Genomic DNA, 11,246 nt, shown 5'->3' with positions numbered 1-11,246 from the left:
ATAAGTCACTTTGGATAAAAATCTTAAATGGCTAAATTTAAATGTAATATATATATATATATATATATATATATATATATATATATATATATATATATATATATGGAACATAATAGCAGAATATTGGAGAGTAAAAACTGAATTTTTTAAAATCGACTAAATTCTATATCGTTTTATTGTAAATATATGTGCACCTGTATATCTATGTTCCATAAATGCAAGAACACATATTACATAAATTAAACCCTAAATTCAGAATGTTACAAAAAAGCATACATAATATTATAAAACACAGTATTTTTTATGTATATTACATTCCATCTACTTAATATATTTAGATTTTAGAATATAGGAGAATGAGCCGTCTGGTAAATGATGTGCTGATGTTGTGTGTTGTGTTATGATATAAGCTGTTCTGTCATCAGGTCATCTCCATGACCTTCTTGATCCAATCCACATAAAAAGACACACGGATAAAGATGTTCGGTTGGCCAGGATGTCCGCAGCGGCGCATTGGTATGATCACTCCTTCTAGGACCCAACAGTCGCTGTTCTGACAGGCCAGAGGGCCGCCGTAGTCTCTCTGGAAGAGTGAAAAAGAACGTTACAGCGCACATGCATCAAGCACGTCTTACTCATTTCACAATCCTCACTTACATCTGTATTGCAAAAGCAGAACTTAAAACTCATGCAGTCACATAAACGCGTAGAAAGGAAATGTTTGAAGTTCTTAATGCTTTATACACATTTTGCAAGCTTTTTGCAAGTTAAGCAATGTCTAGTTCGGCGGTTCTCTAGTGTAACTTAAGCAGCCAGATTTTACACACTAACCAAAAATGTTTATCTTAAAAAGAAAACTTAAAAATAAAAGATTTCATACATTTTTTATCTAAAGATGAATGAAATCAATCCAAAATAATTTATCATACAAAAAGTCTTAAAATTAAATGATTAAATTACATTTTCCATGAAAATATGTATAAAACCAAACAAAATTATCATACAAAAAGTCTTATTTTCTACCAAAAGACAGACAAACCAAATTTAACACATAAAAAAAGTCTTTAAAATGAAAAGATTAAATCCAATTTCCTACCGAACACTGGATGAAACCAACAAAAATGGTTTATCAATTAAAAATCCCTCAAATTAAAAGATTAAATCTTATTGTAAATGAAATTGCTTTTTCTTGTCAGAACATACAGAAGAAAAGTAGTCCGTCACATGTAACCAGAATCACCAGTCACATAAACTCATATTTGTTTCCAAATTATTGATATCCAATTATCCATGACGCTTAAATGTGCAAAAGTGGAGAACAAAACAGTTCACACATCTGTACCTCACAGGCACCGACTCCGGCCACGAAGGGCATGGTGCATATCTCATTCTCACCGACACGGCCCTTGAAATACGTGTTACAGTCTTTATTGTTCATTACAGGCATCTGAGCCACATTCAGTACGGTCTCATCCCCCTTTCCTGAGAGAGAGAAGCAGAGAGGATCAGTGATGGGAAGCGAAAGAGGACAAAACATCTTTTACATTAACCCCACACTGCATGACGAATGATGCACAAAAGGAATACATCATATACAGTTATATTCAACTTGTACAGACAGAACTGCAGCTTTATACGAAGAGAAGTGCGACAAGATGAGGCTGATCAAAAATACAGTAATATTTTTACAATTTAAATGAAGTTCAAGTTTTCAATTTGAATAAATTTTAAATTGTAATGTATTCCTGTGATGCAAATCTGTCTTTAGTGTCACATGATCCTTCAGAAATCATCTAATATGCTGATTTGCTGCTCTAGAATCGTTTCTTCTTATTATCAGTATTATACATTTTCTTCAAGATTCTTTAATGAACAGTAAGTTAGAAATAACAGTATTTATTTGAAATGTAAATCTTTAGCGACAATATTAATGTCTTAAATCATTCTGGACCCAAACTTTTGAACAGTAGTGTATAACAGGAGGGATTATAGATAAAACAGACTACAGTTTCACCTTTTGTTTCTCCCCAACCAGCAATTTCACAGACGGTTCCCTCTGGAACGATGTAGCGCTCAGGAGGAAGACATATTTGAGACACACGCTCGTTGAACTGGGCAGGACTGCAGGAGAAGAGCCAGATATGATTATTAGAGGGTGAATGTGTAGTAAAGACACTCTAAAGAACGCCTTAAAAATAAAGGATGTTAAAATGTTCTTCACTTGAAGAAAAAAATGTTCATTGTTCATGGGTGAGAATTACCCCATCATTTACCTTCCTTTATTTTTAAGAGTGTAGAACCAAAGAATGTTGTAAATTTCTGTGTTTGTGTTTGGTAAGAAGTACGTTTCTAGCTGAAGCATGACCAGGTGGGATTCAGAAGGACCACAGACGATCTTGGTGAGGGAAATAGTTTGTCTGTCTGGTTCGCCATCCTTTGGATCACGGAACAAGGTACCCATCATTGCACTATATCCCGTGAGGTCCACATAACTGCTTAAACACCAACAAACATGTGCATATTTCATAAAACGCCCTTGCTGTCCAACTCTGAACATTAATTACTGAAGAACACTGACTTACCAAGATGAGAAGCATTGTTTAGTGCTGATCACCCATTTGGAACTGACCAGAGAACCTCCACAGAAGTGATTTCCTTTCCTGAGAAGACATTTAGTGACCACAAATATATTTGTCAACAAGAAACACTGTTTGCAAAGCAATTTCACTTCCATAAAGTGACATAATTGGAACAGTTTATATTAAGACTAACTGGTTTCGAAGGCTGACGGTCCAGGGAGAGTTTCCAGGTTTGCCGCCCACTATTCGTAACCTGCTCTTCACTTTCCGGTCATCCCGCTTTCCACATTCGTTAAAGACAACATCCGCTTTTTACACACAGTGGAGGACAAGTTAGAAGCACAATCATACACACCAAAATCTGTACTGGTTCCTATACATTGTTTTTGACTTACTCGTTGGCCCAATGATTGGCACTTTCTCTCCAGCTATAACAACATGAAGAAGAACAAAAAAATATAGTTTAATTAACTAACAGTATTTATTTTAAATATATTACCATTAATAATTTATAAACAAATATTATACATTATTTAGTATTATTAACTATTTTTATTGCTATAATTATTGTGCATTATTAATAATCTATTATTGATATAAAATATTTTAAAGATGAATAATGTAAAATGTTAAGGCTAACGATTATTAGTATGCTTGAAGAATTTCACAGAAAATAGCACATTTGGACTTTTAGTACATTCTGCATGTTTCACCATATTTTATCTCCTGCTACATTTCACACACACACACACACACACACACACACACACACACACACACACACACACACACACAAAATGTCAGAAAGTTGCAAAAAAGTGCACAGACTGTGTGAGAGCCTGGTTATTAGAAGATAAAACAGCTTTTAAAAGACACTGGTGCTTCACCACACTGCTTGATGGCACAGTAGTCGAACTCAGTCTTGGGGTCAGTGGTGTAGCACCAGGGCCCGTGACGGTCTCCGTCAGGGTTTCTGCAGTAGTTGTCGGTCAGGTTGGCATCTGGGTGTGTTTTGGGGTTTATCCTGCAAATAGAAGTACATAAATTATCTCAAATTTATGTTCACTTTAGGCCAACTTTAAATGGAATTTTATTCTTACTTGGTTTTGTGAGGTGTATTGACACTCCATTTCTGGCAGAGAATACCTTTACGTGTCTTGCGGACAACACCCTGATAGTTTTTGCCAATTTCATTATAGCAATCTAGTTTAAGAAGAAGAAAACATGGTTATTCACACTGCCATTAAAAAAGCTTTTGAAGGTAATCTCTTCTGCTCACCAAGGCTGCATTGATTTGATCAAAAATACAGTACAACAGTAAAATGGTTAAATATTATTAGAATTTAAAATAACTGTTTTCTATTTGAATAGATTTTAAAATGTCATTTATTTCTGTGATCAAAGCTGAATTTTCAGCGTCATTCCTCCAGTCTTCAGTGTCACATGATTCTTCAAGGAACATTTCTGATAATTACCAATGTTGAAAACAGTGATATATTTTTCTTCAGTTGATAAATAGAATGTTAAAAAACAGTGTTTATTTTAAAGAGAAATGTTTTGTAACAAATGTTATTATTAATAAAAGTATTATTTCCTTTATTATCTTACTGACCCCAAATTTTGAATGGTACTGTATATACAGTATGCATATTAAATACATATGAAGTGTGCATTGATAATTCATTAAGATTTTTCTCTTCCCACAATGACAAAGCACAGCCAAAATGTCTTTAAAAATGAAAGTGTAGTTGATGTTTTTAATCACTAGCAGGCGCCAGCTGTACCTTCTGCCTCAATGTCATCAGCACAGCGTTTGATCTGCAGACAGAGAGCCGTCCTCATTGCCGAGAGAGACGTGAAACACCAGGGCGCCTCTGAACCATCCGGGTTACGGCAGTAGTTCTCCTCCAGACCCCTAAAGGTGGAAAGAGGGAAGAAATAGAAGGATAAAGAGTCACAGTCAACCAGTTTATACTGTTTTGATGACATTTGTTTCTTTCTCAGAACAGATTTGGAGATATGTAGCATCGCATGACTTGCTCACCAGTGGATCCTCTGCGGTGAATGGGTGCCGTCAGAACAGGAGTCCAAAATAGCTAATAAAAAACATCACAATAATAGGAATCCACATCACTCCAGTGCATCAAATAATGTCTAGTGAAGCCAAAAGCTGCATGTTTGTAAGCAACAAATCCATCATTACGATGTTTAAACTGTTGCTTCTGGCCAAAATATGACTCCATGATGTGTTTAGACTCTCGTTCTGACGGCACCCATTGACATCCATGGCCTGAGGATGAGTATATTTTCAGCTCATTTTCATTTTTGGCAAAGTATTCCTTTAACTCACTTGCACTCATAGGTTTTGGGGGAAAATTGGTGTTTGTGTGGTTTCTGGGCGTCCCAGCGCTGACAGGGGATTCCAGAGCTTGTTTCGTTCACTTTGCCCCTGTAATCTTCTCCACGACCCTGAAAACAATCAGTGGTGTAGCCGGAGTGAGAATGATGCTTGGGAGACTCAGCTGTAGGATGGAAAGAAAGAAGGCAAATTAAATATGGCTATATATTGGACAGATGCAGTAATTTGTTGTCCAATTGTCTGTCAAAAAAAAAAAAAAAAAAAAAAAAAACACATTTCAGCAACTCCACTTTAGTAGCCTTTATATTTTAAAACTCAATTGTGTGAATGTCACACACATGCTCCTGACCGATCAATCATTGCATATTCATAAAGAATAATACTTTTGTTTTAATAACTCATGAACCCAACGCAATGAACTGCTATTAATGTTGTGCTCTCAAACAGAACAACATATGCGTGTTTCTGACTTTCGTTTATATAGTTGTCTCTTCGAACAGCACTGATGTGATTGGAAATGACAGCAATGTCCTCAAGAAGATGAAGATCTGTGTCCTCTAAACAAAATGAATGAATAATCATCCAAACCATTTGTATGGAGATTAAAATCCATGCACTGCTAACAGAATGCAAACGACTGTTAAAGGTTATTAGTGTTGTAAAAGCATTTTAATTGACATTTTTCTCAAGTTAAATCTCTGTGAGATTGACTTTAAAATAATGTATCACTTGTAAACAAGTCTTGATATCTAATGCGGTGTTGTTATAAAATGCATGTTTATTCTTTGATGAACATTTAAAAATAGCTGTGTGCTCAAAGAAGATCAACTTTTATGCAACATATGTATCGCTAATATTTTATTATAGTAAAATTGTTTTACCGGTGCCTGATTTTTTAACACCTTGTCATAAGTAAGTCTATATTCATGGTGAAAACAAAGTGATTAACAAAAGTCATACAATTTCCAAAAACCTAAAACATCTAAATACAAGAAAAATTTAATACCATGAAATGAAATATTTATCCTTGTTGTAAGGAGCAGAAATACTCACGGCACTTGCGAATATCACAGCGCTCTCTCTCCAACGTCGGGTCGGTGGTGTAGCACCAGGGCACCGGAGACGCATCCGGGTTACGACAATAATTATCAGCCAAACTTTTATCAGGATGCCTGGATTCACAAACATCGGATATGATGTTATTTTACATTATTATATCACCATCCACTGAAAATCACAGCAATACCTAATTAAAATAAATTGCCAAAAAGCTCTGAGAATAGATCTGCAGCATTTTAGCACAGATAGAGAAACTTTTAAATTTGTAATTAAATTCCCACATTATTAAGTGTGACTTTAGTTCTGTGGTATAGGTTATATTATATTCACTTCTCTGGCTGGTAGATGTGTTGATGCGGAGACTGTTGGTCCCATCTCTGACACTCTTTCCCGCTCACTGTGTGATCCATCTGACCTCTGTAGTCTTCTCCATTACAAGTGATGCAAACCTCTAATAGAGAAACATACACAAACATCTGCTCAGAACAAACCGCTTATGAAAGTAAAAGCACACTGCAAACGTGTAACTGGCCTTACCGTCTTTGCACTGGGGAATGTCGCAGCTCTCATATCTGCGATCAGGGTCAGTGGTGTAACACCAGGGTCCGTTGGGGTCACTGTCCGGATTACGGCAATAGTTGAGCTCCAGGCCATTAGCAGCAGACGGAGTCCTACTACTCAAAACAGTGGTGACATCATTCTAATACTGCAGTTCAGCATGTTTTGACTTCCTTCAAAAACATCTCTAAAAATTCCAAACTTTTAAATCGTATGTTGAAACCAATCATATCATATTAAACAAAAACTGCTAGTATAATTGCTTTTGTTAACCATGTACAGTTGATTTGGACAACATGAAACTGACCCTCTTTACCTTTTAAATACACATTCTTGATCTTTTTGTGCACCCAAACAAGAGTGTCCAAAAAACTTTACGGGACATTCTAAGTATAAAGTAGGTACTGCTATGTTACAATTAAATAATAATAAAAAAACATAGGTTGTACTTTATTTTACAGTCCTGTTCCCCATGTACATACTATGTACTTATTATAGTAATTACAATAACTATGTAATAACTAGGTACTAACCCTGAACCTACCCCTAAACCTAACCCTACCCCATGTAGTCACCTTGTATTACCAGAACTTCTTTATCTTAGATAAATACACTGTAAATACACTATAAGTACACGTACTGTAAAAACATACAAATATACATAAAGTTTATGCAACATTCTGTATTCTATGTTTCATATCATACCCGTGATCATGAGGAAATTTGGACCACCACTGTTGACATGTTCGTCCACTCTTAGTCGTCGACACTTTCCCTCGATAGTCTTCTCCTTTACCCACAATGCACTTCCTTACATAGACTGAGTACAGGTGGTGGTTAACAAGTGGTGGTTAAGCGATATGGTTTTTAATGGCTAATAACATAGCACACCTCCTTATAATCTTTCAATCTATTTAATACTTAAAAAAATCTACTGAAAAACATGTTGAGAATTCATTTGTCACCTTTCATCTCATAAAGGTCACAGTTCACGTTTCTCTCGATGTCTGCATTGTCTCCATCACCCACCGAGGGCAGATGTTTACACACCAAAGATGGACGAAACTCATAATTGAAAGCTCTGGAAAGTAAAAAAAAATACATATACTACTCCCTTGAGTAAAAGAAGTGTGCTTAAGTGTCAGGGCCGGCCCTGACCAATTTGCTGCCCTAGGCATGATTTTACCTGGCGCCCCATGCATCACAGCCAATTTCACCCTGTCATTGTGTTCATGATTTAGCATATATATATATATATATATATATATATATATATATATATATATATATACACATACACACACACACACACACACACACACACACATTACAGCAGAACTGTTTCCAACACTCATAATAAATCATCATATTAGAATGATTTCTAAAGGATCATGTGATAGACTGGATGTCACATGTGACACTGAAGAATGGAGTAATGATGCTGAAAATTCAGCTTTGCATCACAGAAATAAATGATAATTTAAAGTATAATAAATTGAAAACAAATTATTTTAAACTGTAATAATATATCACAATATTACATTTTTTCTGTATTTTTGATCAAATAAATGCAGGCTTGATGAGCAGAAGAAACTTCTTTCAAAAACATTAAAAATAGTAATGTTTCCAAACTTTTGGCCTGTACTGTATCCCCCCAAAACTGCACAACTGTAGAGTAAAACATTAATAAAAAAGTGATAATAAAAAATGCGTCTTAAAACTGACATGACTGTACAAAATCACAGTCTGGGGACTCAGAACTCAGAACAACTGCTAACATTAAGTTTAAGGTAAAAATAACTGCCATGAAATTATAGTATCTTAGCGTACTCCTATGCAATAAAATGTTCTTTGACTACATCTCTTTACCTCTGTCTTTATCCTCTTCTCTTTTTTTGGCACTGTATCTATCGCAGACTATGCTCATTTATAATGTGTCATGTAAATTCGGCCTTCCGTCACAATCAGGAAACTTTCACCGTGTCTAGAACTGGCGCGAGTTGCCAGGCGCGTTTCTACGAGCTGTGTGTTAACAAAAGCAGTGCTGTCTACATTGGATGCGGCGTCGGGCACGCTACACAACAAATTACCAACAACTGATCGTGTGCGCGCTCTGTTTCTGACGCACTTCAAGCACTCGATGGGCGGGGGAAGATTGAAAAGCCCATTTAAGTGTACTTAAACATAGACCGTACACTCTTAGGAAGTGCAGTTTGTAAAAATGCCAAATGAAAGTACTGCATTTGAAATCATTCAGTTTTAATAAACTTTTCCATGCTTTAAGGAAGTACTCTTATTTTGATGTGTTGACTAACATATTAAGAACAAGTGGTGTGTTATTTGATATTATAATATAAATATTATATTATAATAATATTATAATATAAATATTTTTTATATATTTAAAGTTAACAGTGCAAAAAATTGCAAAGGACAATATAAGTTAATTATGAAATTACATACAAAGATATATTACTTAAGTGGGTCAAAAAGCTAAGTTTAGCTAATTGCATTTAAAATAAATGTATATTTATTAATATAATAAATAGTATATTTGCATTTAAATAACATGAAATGAAGTATCCGAAACATTACATTTAGTTTGCACTTAAATATATTATGTAAAAGTATTGTAATAAGTATAGTTAATAATATATTTCTTTTTCACATTTACAGACAAAATAAGGAAAAAGTACTAAACAAATGAAATTTGTCAAATTAGATTTTTTTTCCCCTTTCTTTTTTAAATCATTCAACTACATAGTGAGAATTATGTTTTGGGTACAGAGCTGATACATGCAATGCATGCTGGGATGGAAAGTAGGGATATGAGACCTGCATTCTGGACTCTGTGTGCAGCGTTTAGCACAATCCTCCAAAGTGATTCCCGGAAGTTCAGTCAGACGGTTGACGTTCCAGGATTTCAGGACCAGCTCTCTCCCCTCGGATCGCTGGAAATCATTCAGTGCGCTGCGGAATGCTGTGAAAACACACATCAGAAAGATGCACTAGTTATTTGACCACTTTGGATTTATTTAGTAAAAAAGAAAATCAAGCTGAAACTCCCAAAACCAAAAAGAAAGGACAGAACTTTTTTGTGACAGAGGTTATTAGATAAAAACTATTTGGTTTAAAATAAAATGAAATCTTTGTTACAGTGCATGTTCAAAAACAAGCCTCAAGTCTATAAAACGTAACCTTGTTTGGATTGATGTTAGTGAATCTGGCAGACTCTTAAAATGTGATGTTCCTTCTGTGTGTGTGTGTGTGTGTGTCAGAGGGGCTTAAACACACATGACCTTTGGATCTGTAAACTACATCAGTTCCACAAAATTCCCAGTGTCATGGCATGATCATGAAGCGATGCCCAAATGACTACAGAGTAGATATGTATAAAAAACATTAAACACCTATATGAATATGTTCCTGTACACATGATGAAAAAGACCATTAATAACACAAAATAATAAGAACAAGAAGTCCTAAAGTGACCAATATTTACCATGGCACTGAATCATATTAATTTACTATGATAATTCCATGTTTTCACATTGAATCTTGCAAGAGTTACTCAAATATCAAGAAGGTGCAGTACATCTCTCTAGTCTATACACTAGTGTTTTGTTTAGCTCAGTCTAGTCTGTTCTTTAAAAACACACCATTGTTTTGGCCAAAATATGAATGTAATTACTTGTAAAGTAGTAATTAATTAATATAGGACCTCTAAGATTAAGGAACTTTGATATTTTGTCTGTAAATTTGTCTTATGACAATGCATGGTAAATAATACTACCCGCAGTTTTATTATAATATTAGTACTTATGGTGTTTGAGCAGAAACATGCTGAATGGAGTAACTAGTGTTCGCTGCATGTTTAAGAGTCAACAATTAGGCTGACTAAAAACAATTCACCTTAAAATACAATGTTTAATGTATCAAAATATTGATCTTACCATGAACGGTGTCAGGCCAAAGCAGCAGAGCTGTGAGATAGAAGAGAGGAATCATCGTATAAGAGCTGCTTTACTCCAACAGCAGAGCTCATCTGAGGACTTTGATTCTTCTCAAATGGTTGAATTGATGAAGGGGGTGGTGTGTGTGTGTGTGTGTGTGTGTGTGTGTGTGTGCGTGCATGTGTGTGTGTGTTTACTCCTCAGTTGACTTGACAGAACAGGACATTTCCCAATAAATCTTGCTGATGTAAACATCTCTCAAACATATATCAAAAACAAAGAAAGTGATGATAATAATAGTAATGGCAATAATAATAATAATAATAATAACAAAGCCTTAAGTTATTATTAGTAGTAACTTAAAACTCGTGGTAGCCTAATAATCAAACTATTTAAATATTTTTTTCATATTTGTTAATTAAATATTACTATACAGCCTACTAACATTAAATAACTACTTTTTATTTTATATCCACCATATTTTTTTTCTTAATCATCTTATTTTGGATTTCTTCATCATTCATGTCAAAGACGACTGTTTATGAGCAAGCAATTTAATCATTCACGTGAGTGAGTCATTAAAGCATTGATTCGTTACTTTAATTTAGCCTTTGGACATATTCCTATCTTAATTCCTTTTTTCCCAAGAGCATGCTTTATCAAAATACAAAAGAAAACATAATAGTAGCTTAAATAGGTGATTAAGCAATATTTTGTTATTGACTTCAGTGAACAAAC

At 34.7% G+C, this 11,246-nt stretch overlaps 1 protein-coding gene across 2 annotated transcripts; it reads right to left on the bottom strand.

Annotated features, from left to right (window-relative positions):
- Nucleotides 1–200: 200 nt before the first annotated feature.
- Nucleotides 201–10,643, bottom strand: LOC113050208 (hepatocyte growth factor-like protein). 2 transcript variants are annotated; one of them, XM_026212973.1, is made up of 18 exons: nucleotides 10,509–10,643; nucleotides 9,391–9,535; nucleotides 7,521–7,636; nucleotides 7,261–7,375; nucleotides 6,535–6,671; nucleotides 6,328–6,448; nucleotides 5,992–6,110; nucleotides 4,930–5,101; nucleotides 4,364–4,494; nucleotides 3,680–3,782; nucleotides 3,467–3,603; nucleotides 2,975–3,007; nucleotides 2,773–2,887; nucleotides 2,583–2,660; nucleotides 2,346–2,495; nucleotides 2,015–2,121; nucleotides 1,343–1,482; nucleotides 201–583 (listed from the first exon to the last, which is right to left on the bottom strand). In XM_026212973.1, exons 1-18 carry the CDS (start codon nucleotides 10,561–10,563, stop codon nucleotides 422–424), a joined length of 2,136 nt encoding a protein of 711 aa, XP_026068758.1. In that variant the 5' UTR covers nucleotides 10,564–10,643; the 3' UTR covers nucleotides 201–421. The 2 variants fall into 2 exon arrangements, with proteins under 2 accessions (XP_026068758.1, XP_026068759.1); XM_026212974.1 differs by having other exon boundaries at nucleotides 2,346–2,492.
- Between the last annotated feature and the right edge of the window lie 603 nt (nucleotides 10,644–11,246).

This window comes from Carassius auratus, chromosome 31 (assembly GCF_003368295.1).
Source record: "Carassius auratus strain Wakin chromosome 31, ASM336829v1, whole genome shotgun sequence".
Lineage (NCBI taxonomy): Eukaryota > Metazoa > Chordata > Actinopteri > Cypriniformes > Cyprinidae > Carassius > Carassius auratus.
Note: the sequence above shows the minus strand (reverse complement) of the source record. Positions and strands in the feature narration are given on the sequence as shown.